This window comes from Furipterus horrens, unplaced genomic scaffold, assembly GCF_987537825.1.
Source record: "Furipterus horrens unplaced genomic scaffold, mFurHor1.1.pri manual_scaffold_6, whole genome shotgun sequence".
Classification (NCBI taxonomy): Eukaryota; Metazoa; Chordata; class Mammalia; order Chiroptera; family Furipteridae; genus Furipterus; species Furipterus horrens.
The window spans coordinates 100,071,773-100,087,537 of NW_028327176.1; the positions used below are offsets into that span (position 1 = coordinate 100,071,773).

The window sequence follows — 15,765 nt, forward strand, 5'->3', positions numbered from 1 at the left end:
TCTGCCCTTCCATCTCCCTGAAAACACTAGCTCTGCTCAGGAAAACAAAGAAACACATGGACAAAGAGTTCGAGTCCCCATTCTGTCACATGTTGGGGTGGGAGAGGCTCCAGCCCAGGGCTCCCCTCCTGGTATCCCATGTGCTTACTTGTTCTCTCACAGAAATTGACACTCTGGGTGAGGTTACCGAGATGACAATCACAAGTCTGGAGTGATCCAGCCGTGTGGAGGTAGCACTTCTGGGGGTCCAGGCAGGAAGGAGGAAACCAGGAATAGCCATCCTCACAGGCACACCGAAGGACCCCATTCTGGTTGCCACAGTCTGCACAAAAAAACGGAACTTGGTTTCATGGGAACTGGTTAATAAATTAACTACTGCTGAATTCTGATCCTTGGCTCTGACGTAGAATCTGAACCAAGGGTTTCTCAGGAAAACCTGGAAGGATGGAGCCCTGATGCTGCGGCTCCTGCCAGAGTGGGCAGCACCCTTTGAGAACACTTGCTTTCAACAAATCACTGAACTTCTCTGGTCATTAGTGCTGTTTGCCAGATACACAAATTCTTTTCCAGGATTGCATAATCTGGCCTCTGAGGTTGATTGGGGCCATGAAACCAGTTCTGACCAATAAATCCTGAGTTAGAAAATTCAACTGCTAGCCCTGGCTGCTGTGGCTCAGTGGATTGAGCGTCAGCCTGCGAGCCAAGTGTCGCTGGTTCGATTCCCAGTCAGGGCACATTACTAGGTTGCACGTCAGGTCCCCAGTTGGGGGCGCAAGTGAGAGGCAACCACACACACACAAAAAAAGAAAATTCAACTGCCAATGTCAAGCCTTCCAGTGCTCCTTTTTCTTTCCTTTTGTCTCTAAATAGGTATATTTGAAATAGTGTTCGATTCATCAGCGACCACAATCTCAGCCCCTCTGTAACCTGCACTGGACATGTAGCATGAAGAAGAAATAAAACATTTATTCTTGTAAGCCACAGCTGTTGCAGGAACAATTGTTTTCATAGTATAACCTAACCTATCCCGACTGATAACGCCCACCTTCCGCATTTCCACTCTCAGTCCCCAGAGAGCTGACTTACATGTGGTTGCCTTTGCTCTGATAATCTTCATTGGCCCATGCAGCCATAATGATGGAGGCTTCAGAAGCTTCAGAAAATTCCTCAGCTCTCTTTTCTCCTTGGAATCTCTATAAGCCACCTGAAGTAGCAGTTCATATTCCTGCACTGGGTCAAAAGAGAGAAGACAGTCAGAAGCCTCCTTTTTCAGTATAGGAGGGAAATACTGCAGAGAAAGGGACCATGGGGCAATCACCAGATTCAGCCTGGAGGTCATGGATGATGCCACACTGCTTCTCACTGACTTCTGCTTCTCCAGACATTGATTAAAAAATGAGCATCCAGGACAAGCTTATGCAGACAGTCCCGCACATGCCTGACATATGTCCTCCCTCTAACTTCTGCCATACCAGCTGCTCCCACGCTCTCTGACTCACCCCTGCATCACCCTCCTGACCTGACACACTTCCCCAGGACGCATCCAGAGGAAAGTTTCAGGTGTCAAGACTGAAAGGAGAAGAGGTAAGAAAATCCTAGTCACTTATCTTCACTGCTCCCCACACTTGGAGTATTTTTCATATAAAACCCGCAGCCTCACACTTCCCTCTTCAAAGAGCCCTTTGTTCTGTAAAACTGTTGCATTAATTAGCTGAGTTTGAGTATGATATCAAGTGCAAAAGCAAAACAAACCAAACCTTACTTGAGCCCTTATATAACCTTATCTGTACTTTGTCATTTTTTAGGGTTTTTTTAATGATTAAAAAAACTGTTCAATTAACAGTTGACATTTAATATTATATTAGTTTCAGGTGTATGGCATGGTAATTAGTTAGACATTTGTATAACTTACATAATGATCCCCCCAATAAGTCTTGTACCCATCTGACATCATATACTAGAGTGTGTTTTTTTTTTTTAATTGTTTTTTATCCTCACCTGAGGATTTTAGAGGGAGGAGGCCAAGGGGGAGAGAGAGAGCAAAATATTGATGTGAGAGAGAAACCGATTTGTCACCTCTCGCACACACACCGTGACTGGGCTCTGAACCCGCAGCATAGGTATGTGTCCTGACCAGAAATCAAACCCGTGACCTTTCAGTTTGCGGGATGTTGCTCCAACCAAATGAGCCACACCAGCCAGGGATAATTATTACATTATTGGCTGTATTTCCTAAGCTGTGCTTTACATCCCCATGATGATTTTGTAGCTGACAATTCATATTTCCTAATCCCTTCACCTTTTCACCCAGTCCTTCAACTCCCCTCATCAGGTAACTAACTATCAGTTTGTTCTCTGTTTCTATGAGCCTGTTTTTATTTTGTTTGTTTATTTATTTTGTTTTTTATATTTCACATAGAAATGAAATTACATGGTATTTGTCTTCCCCTGTCTGCCTCATTTCACTCTTCATAATACCCTCCAGGTCCACCTTATCATTTCTGAGCAGCACCTTTTGCTTCCATAAGGAAAGGCTGTTAAGTGTTTTTGGCAAGGAGAAAAGAAGAATCCTGTGAGCCTTCTCCCACTCAGAATTTATTTAGACACATTCACATGAAATTAGCATGAAAGTCCATGGGATTTCAAGATCCTCAGAAGCCCATCTCTAGACCCCAGATTAAGAATGTGAAGGACCGTAGAGAAAAAGAGGCAAAAGGTGAACATCCTGGTCTCATTTTATTGCCATTTGCAGCAAAATCTAACATTTCTCAGGACGTCACTGTGCTTTTGCAGGGCAGATGACATGGGAAGCTTTTATGAGACTGTCCCATTTCTTGGGGTTCCTGTGGGACTAGGCAGAAAGGAGATTTATGGTGAAGAAAAGCAGCTGAAACAATTCCTAAGCTTCTCATATGGCAATCAAGAGGGCGACAGGAAGCTGGCTGAGGCTGACGCATGTTCCAGGACTTTTAGAAGAGACCCCTGTCTGCTGTAACACCCACCACTTCACACCATAGAGCCTCAGCGCAACCACTTATTGTCCCCATCCCTTTGCAGACTGGAATCTCCACCCAGGCCTTGGGAGTGACCCCAAGTGGCAGGAGCTGACAGGATTCCATTCCCACTACCCAGGCAGGTATGAAGTGGGAAATGAGGGAAATGTTGACCCTAGTCACATTGTCAGGGGCTAATTGCAGTGATTCTGGAGCCAGATTGATTGACCGGGTCTGAATCATGCCTCTTGCCCCTTAGCTCTATACCTTAATTTCACTATCTGTGAAATAGGTTACCATTGTACTTAACTCAGAGGGTCAGTGTGAGGACTTAATTCATCTAATGTATTTAAAATGATGTCTGGCACATAGTAACAAGTCAATAAATACTAGCTGTAGTATTACTATCAGGGAAAACGTATTCACAGCATTCTAAATTACATTTTTATTTCATTTTCCTAAAGAACTGTATGTAGCCTTGCATGGTACTAAGTTCTATGGCACTGTCGGCACATCATTGTTTGGCAAATTCATTAAAGAAAAGCTTGTGAACTGAACCAGGAACTTAACAACTGTCTATGTGCATCACTGTTTCCATGAGAAAACGCATTCAGTGATTGAAACATCAGACCCACAAGTTAAATGTCAGACCACAGAGGGCTGTGTGCATTAATTACATTGCTGGGATCAAGATAAGGAAGGAAAGGAATAATCTGGAACAGCTACTTGACAGGTCTGGCGCAAGATACTATGCCTTTATTATATTGTTTAATCCTCACAAATGTTTGCTAGTAGGGATTGTTGTTATTGTCATTTTACAGATGTGCCAAAAATCATACAACCAGTCAGAAGCACTGTTGGGGTTTGAACCCCCTTCTCTTAGCACCAGTGTCTCACCTGGATGCTTTTTCTTATTCACGATGAGTCTTCTTTTTGTTCTGTTGCCATCATTTCTCTGTTAAAAAGAAAAAAAGAATAATTGTAGCAGGGCTTTGTAATGTGTTGTTGGATTTCCCAGATAAATTTAAATTATGCATCTAAAATCCAAGTCAGAGAGGTGGCAAGAGAAGGTCTCACTAAGGCAAATTTTGAACACAAACCTGATGAGGTAGAAAGTGAGGATTTCTGGAAAAAGAATTTTCTAGGCCAAGAGGACAGCACCTGCAAAGGCCCTGGAATAAGAACATGCTCAGCATGTGAAGACAGAGCGAGGAGGCCAGAGCAGCTAAGTGGAGTGGGTGAAGGGAGAGGGCAGGAAGTGAGGTCCCAGAGTATCTCTGGGGAGGCAGGTTGTATAGATCATTACAGGCTGTGGCAAGGGCTTAGCTTTTATTTGAGTGAGATGGGAACCCGCTGGAGAGTTCTGAACAGAGGAAAGGTGTGCTCTACTTTATTTTTTAGAAGGCTCAATCCTGCAGCCATATTGGGAATAGGCAAGCACAGAAGCAATGACAGCATTATTTCAGGAGTTATTGAAATAATATCAGTGAAAGATAATGAGGGGGTGGAGGGAGCAAGCAAAATGGAGAAAGGACAACAGTGTGGTGATTGTGGGGGACAAAGGGGATAAATGGTAATGGGAAAAATACAATAAAAATTTGAAAAAATTTTTAAAATAATTTTTTAAAAGAAATAATAAAATGTGGATCAAGGTATTAGTCATGGAGGTAGTGAGAAGTATTTAAATTCTGGATATATTTTAAAGATAAAGCCAAAACAAACAAACAAACAAAGAAAAAGAGCCAATGGTTTAGCTATGGATTATGGGAAGTATCAAGCATAAAAATAAATGTTGTGCCTAAGCAGCTGTTGAGATGATGATACCACTTGCTGAGATAGAAAAGGAGGAGTAGGTTTGGTGAGAAGAAGAATCAAGAGTTTAATTTGAGACATATTAATTTGAGGGGCCTACTGAGCACTCAACTGGAGATACCAAGTAGGTAGTATATATACGAGTGTGGAGTGCAAGGGAGAGGTCTGAGATGAAAATACAAATTTTGGAGACATCAGCATCAAGAAAGTATGCATAGATAGGGAAGAGACAGTCCAAAGATTGTTCATGCCAATCCATATGCTTGTTTGTCCTCCATCAAAGAGGCCCTAGGAGTGAATGTGTTGAGCTAGAAGAGATTTCCAAGATGGTTTAGTCCAAGATCCGTATTTTGCAGTTAGGTCATCTAAGCTCCAAGGCCACACAGTTCATTAATGCTGCTAATGTTGAGACAAAAACCCAGAACTTGTGATTCCATGTCTGTTACACATGTATAGGTAATCCCCATATAACATGGTTGTTAGGTTCGTAACAAATGCCGTGTTATGCGAATCTGTGTTATACAAAACAAAGAACTAGTACAGAAAGGGGGGTTAGGTTCCAAAAATTTTAAAAACATACTATTATATTTTTATAATTAAGAGAAATATCTTGATTAAAGCAATTTTCATCAGAAGTATTACATATTAATATGAATTAAGTAGTATTTTCTTCGTCATCACTACTAAGCTCCATTAATCGAATGCGTTTCCTTTTTGACAAGATATCTTCATCCTCTGAACTTTCTGCTGCATTATCTTGATTTCTATGCTCTACTTTTTGCAAAAAATCTGTTATTTTAGATTGTTTGTTTTTAGCTGAGAGATGTTTATAAATTTCATTATATAGTGTTAAGCACTTTTGAAGTTCCCTCTTAAACTTTGTGCTCCTTTCAGTGCAAGGATCTTCATTTAAGAAATACAACTCTAACTGTTTGGCTAAGTCTAAGCCTTTCTTCACGCTTTTTAGAGTAAACTGTTTAACGCCTTTGTCTTCATCAGTGCTATCACCTCCTAAGTTATCTTGGCACATTCCAGATGTCATTTCCACCAAAATAGCCTCATCAGTTTTTTCTTCTACCAGCAGCTCCTGGATATCTTTTACAGTCACATCGTTAAAACCTTCCCCTCCTAAAGACTTAGCAAGTTCTGCTATTGCATCCATCCCGTTTTCTGCTGGCTCGATTAGATTTTCACTTTGAATTGACTCTGCCATATATTTTTCCAACAAGCATTTAATATTGTTGGTTTTATTTCTTTGATAGATGAGTTTATTAGATTAATCTAGTCCAAAATTTTATCATGTTTTGTATTGTACGGGGATTTCCCTAATTTCGTGTTATACAGGAGTTTTCCCCAATTCTCTCACCATGTTAGAGCGAAACCGTGTTATAGAAGTACCATGTTATACGGAGGATACCTGTAGTTGCAGTTGCCTAGAGAGTGATGGATCCTAGAAGTGCCAGAGGAGGGAGGAGGGGTGGCGGGCAGGAAAAACGGGACATAAGCCAACTCACCTCCAGGACGCTGTCACCACCTTCAGTGGCTGCGAAGAGCGAGATGAGCCACAACACTTGAACTCTCATCTTCAGCAGGTCCCTCTCCTGTCCCTGCACTGAACACAAACAGCTGGGTTCACAGTCTAGGACTAGACCAGTGTGGTACCATGCAAGGCTGAGACACAAAAACAAGTAAGTCAAACTAAAATTCCTTAAATGCATAAAATGGTAGTGCCTAACTGAGCCAATCACAAGCCCTAGGTGTTTGATTACTTTTCCACTTCATGTACCTAGTCTGAGACACTGCAATGTCCACTCCTGTTAAAAAGTAGTAAATTTCTGTCTTTACAAACTTACTAGAAAATTCCTCAAGCGCTCTCTCTTAGGTGATCAAATGTGACTAAACCCAAGCTATTTCATTTATTTTTTTCTGGGTCAATTTTTTTTTCAAAAAAATAACTTTGTTGCTTATTGCAAATTAATACATATTTAGTATAAAACAGAAAATAGGAATAAACCAAAATAAGATAATAAAACTCAATTCATAATTCTAAAACCCATAAAAATTACTATTTATATGTTGCATACTTACAAATCTGAGATGTCTATAAATATCACTTATAATAATTTTTACTTTATTTTTTTATTAGTTTGCATTCAAAATTTCTTTTGCATTAGTTTCAGGTGCACAGCACAGTGGATAGACATTCATATAGGTTTACACTATTTTAAAATCATGACTTGCTTAACTATGCAACTAAGTGTATTGAATATTCAGCCTTTTATATTTCACTGAGGCTTCCTTTTAATCTCATTAAAACATAAACACACACACAGTAAAATAACCAAGGACCCTTAGAACTATTAATATAAAAATAGAATATGAGTGTTCAAGCATAAAAATAATTGTGAACCAATCCAACAAATTTCTTTCTTTATAGTTAATGTAATTTGCAAAAAAAAAAAAACCAAAAAACAAAAAACACAACTTTCCTCAAGTTTATGGTTATTTTAGAATAATTTAGACAAAACTGAGCACATAGTCATGGCCACAAAATTAGTCACTTATACCCAAGTTATTTTGTGCGAATGAAAAAAATCCTGTTTTATCCAACATAGTATCCACTAGGCACATGTGACTATCTAAATTTTTATTTTAATTATAAGAAAGTGAAATTTATCCTGGCTGGCATGACTCAGTGGATTGAGTGCAGGCCTGCAGACCAAAAGGTCGCCAGTTTGATTCCCAGTCAGGGCACATGCCAGGGTTGTGGACCAGGTGCCCAGTTAGGGGCGTGCAAAGAGGCAACCAAGCGATGTTTCTCTTACACATTGATATTTCTCTCCCTCTCTTTCTCTCTCCCTTCCCCCTCTCTAAAAATAAATAAATAAAATCTTTTTTAAAAAAGAAAGTAAAATTAAGAATTCCATTTCTCAGTCTCTCTAGCCACATTTCAAGGGCTCAGTAGCCACGTGAGGCTGGCGGCTACCATGTTAGACAACACAGACACGAATCTCTTCCATCGCTGCCAGAAGTTTGATCGGGCATGGACCATTCATCAGCCTTTAAAAAATTAGGACGTCCTTTCACATACTACAACGTGGGTAAACCTTGAGGACATTCTGTTAAGTGAAATAAGCCAATCACAAAAAGACAAATAGTTTGATTCCACATATATAAAGTATCTAAAAAAGTCAAACTAACAGGAAGAGAAAATATTGTGGAATGTTTGTTGCTAAGGTTTTGGAGAAACAATAATGGGGGGTTGTTGATCCAATGAGTATGAGTTTCGTTTTGTCAGATGAAAAAGTTTCAGAAATCTGTTGCACAACGATGTGAATATACTTAATGCCACTGAGCTTGAACATTTAAAAATGGTTACGATGGTACATTTTATGTTAAGTGCATTTTTTAGCATGACTCAAAAAAAGGTTTCATTGGACATGAAGAATCATTTCCCTATGACCTCCCAATGTTCTTTTCACATCTCCATAGGAAAAGATAAAAAACTGTGATAGCCAAATTCAACAAACCACCATTAGAATAAGTGACTTTGATTGACAGTATGAAATGCAGAGTTGGGCCCTCCCTTCCAGCCCTCACCTTGCTTCCTAGGAGTGCTTTAAATGTCATACAAAACCTGCCATTTCCAACAATGCTGCCCTACACCTTGCTTTCTGATCTACAAGAAAAGAGAGGGAAAAAACATTGGAGACTGAGTACTGACTTCCAGAGACATGGCCTACATGTCAGCAGAGACCTTTTCTAGGCCTTTCTAGGGAAGCATGGAAAATAAGCAATGGGACACATATCACTTGTGTTTACCTTTTCCCCTAAGGCCCACAATCCACTCACGTCCCACCTCACTGCTTGCCAAGACTCCTCCTGAATCAATTGCTTTAATTTTCTTTGGGCAGCAACCTGTGCTCCAGACCTCATTCCCCTGGATCTGTGTCCCAAAACTTAACTGGTCTGTGTCCTGTTCCCTCTGATCTATGCTTTCTGCTTCCCAAAAGTGATGGCTCTTTCTCTCTAGGGCAGTATTTTTCCAACATTTTCTACCAGGCCCCACAGGAAAAAAAAAAAATTTATACACACATAACAAAACATGTACATATGTATATACACCCACATGTGTACATAATAATACATGTTTGCATATGTATATATACATATCATAAAATGTGTATATATACATAATTTAATTCTTTCTCTGAGACAGGCCCTTGTATATTTTCTATTGGGGTTTTATTTATTTATTTATAATAAATTATCACATCCAACTAAATTGATTTCCCAATACCTTCTTGGAGTGCAACCACATTGCAGAGGGAGCTTGTGCTTTTCCCAGCCCCTTCCCCACATTTCTTCCACTTGCAGGGGGAAATTTTAATGTGAATTTCTGGGTCCTGTTTGGGCTGTGGTCTTGGTGCTGGAGCTTTCAGAGAGGGTAAAGCAGTCTCGGTGCATCTAGGTGTGATCTGTCCTCTCTCTGTGCCAGGCCCTACTTCCAAATGGATGCCTGGCCCTCATATGGCTCTTTCCCTTGATATCTTGCTCTCTGAAAAATCTTCTTTCTCCTACATGCAGTCCAGGCCTGAGGCTGCAAACCCAACTCCAGAAGGCCTGGTGACAGCTTTGGGCATGGTGAGGAAACTCTCCCATACTCTCAGCCTCTCCGGCCCTCTTCCTCCCACACTGGAGGGCATCTTCTGTGCTGTCTCATTGGACTGGGTAGAAATGGGAAACCTGAATTTACAACCAGGGTTTCAGACCAGTGATTCCCAGGCACTGCTCTGTAGGCCTATCATAAATAGCTAAACTATTTCATGATACATGCATGTTTTATTATGTATATGTGTACATGTGTAAATACATATTTATTTCCATGGGACCTGGTCAAAACTATTTGAAAAATACTGCTCTAGAGACAAATAACCACCACTTTTGGAAAGCAGAGAGGATAGACCAGGAGGAGGAGGAGGAGCAGAAAAGAAGACATTGAGGAGCTCATTAGACAATATAGGTGTCCCCATCCCACCCTAAGCCCACCAAATCTTAGACAGCCCAGGCCCAGCCTCATGCATCACTAAAGCTACCCAAGTGATGCTGACCTTTAGGAAGCTTTGAGAGTCATGATTCTAGACTGGGAGATAGGAGAAAGGAGTTCTACACCTAAGTTGATTCCATGATTTGAATTCTCATTTGGAGTTTGGGACCTGAGCCTGTACTAATCAAAACTTTTTCCTCATTTCTTTGATGCATACAGCTCCCTCTGGGATAGGGTTGGAAGACAGATTTTCAAATAGGTAATGAGTAATTTTTTAGTGTTATGCTAGTCATCATCCAGAATTATTTGTTATTCTTCTGAAATTCATATAAAGTACTCAGAACAACACCTGATTGCTATTAATATTAGCATTACTAGCATTTCACCCTCCCCAACAGTTTTTATAGTTACTCGTTGGATTGTATCAGAATTTGGCTATAATTTTGTGTCAAATTAACTTATCAAATAAAAGCTGCTTCTGGGTGGATGCAAACCCCATGGTACCTTCAGCACTTCCCTTTCAAGTTGGAAGGGTCTTAATTATTTTTTAAAATTCCCAGAATCTGTGTGTCCTTGCCACAGATGAGGAGCTGTTGTTGTCATCAGAGTAAGCGTGTTTACACCACAGCCTGCCCTGAGGCAGCCCCAGGCCAGTGATGGCTGACCTACAGCTGTGTTGGCGCTGGCTTCCTGGGAAGGCTTGGCCCGGGCAGCAACATCCCCCTCAACACTTCCTTGAATTCATTCAAGTAAATTCGCTCCTGATAATCCCTGTCCTTCAGTTTACAGAGAACAATCATTAACATTTGCTATTAAGACTCTGGAAATGGCTGGCATTATCTCCCCATTCTTCCAGTTACGCATTTATGGACTCTAAATATCACTTATTTATGTCAACAGCAGTCTCCGTATCAACAGTGGTGCTTAGTTGGAACTGCTCACACCTACACTTCCCAGCGATTTTAGCAACAACCTAATTTAGGCACAGTTGAACTCTTGGGTTACGTTGTTGGCATCAATATTTATGGGATCATGTTTCTTCCTCTCTAAAGAGAAGAATTTCCGATAGCGTTGTCTCCCTCCTCTTTGTCTTGGACTCACATGTGTACATGTACATAACACACACATAAACACACACATATACACACAAATGGAAAGAGCAGGTCTCCAGCTAGGATGTGAAAAAAATCATGACTCAAACAGAGCTGATTGTTTCAGAGGCAGATGGCATGTAAAACCTTGGTTTCATTTTACCTCTTATTTTATACGCTTTTGGTAACCTTTGCATTGGGATCTGTATTTGTATAGAAATCCTTGGGCCATTTGCCTTTGAGAAGAGTTTTTTTAAAGTAGGCACATACAGTGAGAAGACACATGGAAATATAGGTGGAAAGCAGAAAAGATAACCAATTTTATATCTGAAAATTTTTTTGGAAGTTTGGTAAATTTCATGAGCTAGACAAACTTCTTCTGGAAGGACTATAATTTAAAGCTATTTAAAATCTCCGTGGGTGTGTTTATAAACATTTGTGCATAGACTCTAACTCCAAGTCTGCCTTCCCCTTATCTATTAGAGTTTATGAAAGTTGAAAAAGAAAAAAACTCACAGAACTCAGATTCTTCCTCTAAAAAATAAGGTGAGCTCAGATCCATTCATATTCAGATTCCATTATTGTATGTCATTTCTCAGTTTCTCTTTATATATTATTTAATTGTATTTTTCATTAGTGTTAGTCCATCATCAACACGGGAGGAGACAGATACCGTGTCACTCCCGAGTCGGACTGCACAACCATTCTCGGCGGTGCAGATAGACTCTTAAGAAGCTACACCATCGTCTCTTGAGACGGACGGCTGCCGACGAGTCCATCATCAAATCTAAAGCTAGACAGATTAAAATGTTTTACTGGACTTTACTCCTGTTTTGTCCTCAAATTGGTTATTACAATTCTTTTTCCGAGGGTATTTTTATTGGATTTATTGGGGTGACATTGGTTAATAAAATTATACAGGTTTCAGGTGTACAGTTCTATAATCCATCATCTGTATGTTGTACTGTGTGTTCACCACCTCAAGCCAAGTCTCCTTTCAACACCATTTATTCCCCCTTTCACCCTCTTCTGCCTCTTTCCACCCCCTTTCCCTCTGGTATCACCATATTGTTGTCTGTGTCTATGTGGGTTATTAGTTTTTTGGGTTTTTTTTTGCTTAATCCTTTCATGTTTTTTACCCATCTCCCCAACTTCCCACCTCCCCTCTGACAACTGTTAATCTGTTCTCTGTGTCTATGAGTCTATGACTATTATAATTCTTGAACATCTTTTGAGATCGGCTAAGAACCTATTGGGAATTAAGTCCTTGGTTTGAGAATATAGGTATGATTTTTAAGAATTCTAGAATTACAAGGCTGAAAGAAACCAAAGGAATTATTTAGCTCACTCATCCCTTCCTCGGGACACTTTACCAATTTGCTGACCTTTAATTTGTTCAAACACTATATAATGAGAGCTTTACGCTCCTGTGCGCTGTGTCAGGCCCATAGTCATGCTCCACCCATTAAGAAACGCCCCCTAAAGCAGTGATCCAGACCCACTTTTGAAAACAAGTGCTGGTTGCTGAAATCTTTTTGTTCTAAGGTCCCTGTATACTATCTGATGTTTCATTCAATGAATCTCCCTCGGAATCCAGTTTGTGACCCTACCTCTTCATCTGATCCTTTTTAATCCCAAAACTGAGATACGTATTTTATAAGTCTATGTGTCCTCTGTCACTCATTGGAACGTCAGCTCCAGCGCATTTCCTTTGCTGCTGGTGCTGGCAGCCTAGCACAGCTGTCTGTTCCCCCAACCCTAAAAAATCTATTTAGCCTGTGCTTTGTAGCTTAGAAGAGACCCAGGATGGTATTTTGTTCTTAGCTCATTGCCCAGTCCTTCTTCTAGTATCTTAGTAGAGTTCATGTCTCAACAAGTCCCACTCAGTTCCTTTCCTGAAAGCCTGCCTGCCAGCTTCGAGGGTTGGCTCTTTTCCAACCCCCGGTAACTGAAGATTTTCTCCTGTCACGGTTCAGTAGAGCAGAAGTTACCACCAAGCCCTAAAGGATAATTAATGGCATTCCAGAGAAGGTGCCAAGCTCTTTCTTCCAGCCAACCCTTCCGCTCAATATTGGGGACCCAGCCGTCCTGGAATTCCCAGGCCAGGCTTAGTTCTCATCTTCCCCCACTACTTTGCTTACTTAGAGTGGGTAAAACCCAGAGAATTTGAGCTTCCTTTTGCATTGTTTGCCTGAAAAAGTACCGAACAGCAACTCAAGAGTGGTGATAGTTATATAATAAGAAGAAATAAGAATAATTATTTCTAATTTACAAAATGCTTTCATGTGTCTTGGTTCTATTATTTTGGCAATCTTGTAAATTACATGGGAATTATTTCCTTTTTACACTTCAGAAAACAGGAAGGAAAATCTTGAATTTATTTCCCTAAATTTCTTTCCCCAAAGAATCTAATATTTCTCGTGGAATGTTGCTTGGGGAATGTTATCTTGTTCTGCACAAAAGTTTAAAATATTCATGAAATCACACCTGTCAATTTTTCTATGTGAATTAAAAATTTTTTCTATAACAAAATTGTAAAAAATTCTCCCGTATTTTCTTCTAACACTTCTTCAAGTTCTTTTTAATGTATTTAAATCTTTAGTCTTTCATTGCTACTGCTATCTGTGCCATTTCTTTTGCTAGTTAATAGCTTAATTGGTGTCTTGGTCAATACATAGAAGAATGTTCTGTTTCTAAGAGATATATCATTAAGTTTCTTATTAGAAATAATTAGTCTTATTCTCTATGAGATTAAGCATAGGGAAGACTTCAAGCAAAATTTGGCTGAAGTATGAACACAATTATGCAAGGCTTTCATGGAAAATATTATCTGCTCAATACAAAGTCTTTTTACCCAAAACTTTGTCAGTGTGAATCTGTTCTGTTTTGACAGGCTATTCTAACACCACACATTTATAGTAAATGCCTATTTATCCTTAAACAATAAAGGAACTCACATTTAAAAATTTTTATCTTATGAGAATAAACAAATTACCTGAAAGATTTCATTTAAAGTCTTTATTTTAAAAGGCTTTTTTTAAACAAACAAAAAACTAGAGTTTCTAAGGTTTGCAGGCCTCTGGAGATAAAGACTGACATTGGCACTGAGGACCCAGAGGCCCATGAGGAATTAATAACCCTCATCAACAAGATATAACTATGTTTTGCACAGTTTTAAGGCTACAAATCTCATTGCTGCTGCTCACCTCTTTGTATCTTATTTGCTCAACTGTGCACAGGGAATTTGCTATAGTTCTGTGGCATGCCAGCACATTTTCACACTTACTAATTCTTAGGGATTTTCCTTCTTAGCTTGTCAGAGCCCAACCATCTGCCACTGAACAGGAGCCTTTGTGAGATTATCTGTGACTGGCTGCGAGTGAGATGGTAAGAGGGCCTCGGCTCCTCACGGCTTTTGTGCCTTTGAGAGTTCGTTTTCGGCCATGATGCTATAGACCTTTTTCACTCTCCCTCCAGATTTCTAGATTATTTTCATAGCTATTGCGACTGTGCATCTATCCAGTCCAGAATTGTGAAGACCTTGACATCCCATGAACACTTTGCTGCTCAAACACAATCTAGGAGAAAACCGTTATGTGTTTGGGAACAGGGTTTCTCCTTCTCTGCAGCTATGGGCATTCCCTGCCAAAGAACTAGAAGACAACAAGATGAGATATTTTCAAAGTTGCAAGTATATAGGTTTAGACTGGGTGGAATGTGATTTTATAAGGAGTGGCCTTAGGCAAAACTGGGAACTCAGTGACATTTTTCCAGGGGATGCCCCTCCTCTACTTTCTGAGTCATTCACCCCTGTGACACACACCCCAAGCATTGCTAATGCCCTTGGACACCCAGTACCCTCTTACTTCTTCCCGTTTATATTTGTCCCCAACCAAAGTGCTAAAACCAGTTATACACTAGTTTTAATGGATGTGCCCATTTATTTATTTTCCAAGGACGATATTTGCATTTATTAAGTTGTGGAATGAATGACATCAGAGGGCATATGGGTGCAAATGTATGATGCTTCCCTTACCCCCACTCAGCACAGCAAGAGATAAACCCTGTAATGTGGACTCTGTTCCTATTTTTTTAAAAATTAAAAGAATTTACCATCTATTTAGAGAAGCCAGACATACATAGCTCTGAGGTATGTCAGCAACAACTCAACATGCATAAAGTAGGAGTGTTTGCAAGTCAAGCTTCTAAGATTCAACATGTATACGTTCCCATTTTATATCTTCCTGCTTGTTGCAAATTAATTAACCAGAGGAAGAAGAGTGAAATAATTTGCTTAAAGCTATACTACTTGTTAATGGTTGAATAAAGTATTATGTGGCCATTATTGTAAAACTGTTTTTAGTTTTGGTTATGGTTATAAATAATTAGTAGTGTTTTTTTATAGAAAAAGGAACATAATAAAAGGCTTGTGTTAATATTCTGACAAATTATCGAATATATTTTTGTCTATTTTTTGTTCTCTTATGTCTGTGATCTCCAGTCTATGTGTGTTGTTATCAGGTTTAGTTTAATAAATATCACCATGAAAAACTCAAAATCTTCCTTTCTCCACTCCTCTTTCACCTGGACCTTCTTTCTATACCTCCTAAGTAACTTCCTATCATTTAGTTTCTAGCATGAGTGGATTACATAGGATGTGAGATTTACATAAATGGATTTTTCATGAACAAAAAAAGAACAAGAGAAAAATTATGAATTTTCAAGGCCTGTCAGTCAAAAATTATAATGTGTCACTTCATATTTTTTAGAGGGAATAGCAGGGGAAATGGGTTATAAGGATCAATTTTGGGGTTTTTCAGAG

General features: G+C 39.6%; 1 protein-coding gene across 10 annotated transcripts in view; it reads right to left on the bottom strand.

Moving 5' to 3' along the window:
* ADGRF1 (adhesion G protein-coupled receptor F1) overlaps positions 1-15,765 on the bottom strand; it is a 46,783-nt gene that overhangs the window by 23,931 nt on the left and 7,087 nt on the right. For 9 of the 10 annotated variants that reach the window (XM_090282551.1, XM_090282549.1, XM_090282548.1 and 6 more), the window contains 4 exons: positions 6,320-6,476; positions 3,891-3,948; positions 1,087-1,230; positions 149-322 (listed from right to left, as the gene is read on the bottom strand). In XM_090282551.1, the coding sequence (XP_090138677.1) occupies positions 149-322; positions 1,087-1,230; positions 3,891-3,948; positions 6,320-6,388 (445 nt within the window). In that variant the 5' untranslated portion in view covers positions 6,389-6,476. The remainder of the gene's footprint in view (positions 1-148; positions 323-1,086; positions 1,231-3,890; positions 3,949-6,319; positions 6,477-15,765) is intronic. The other variant, XM_090282547.1, reaches the window with a different exon arrangement.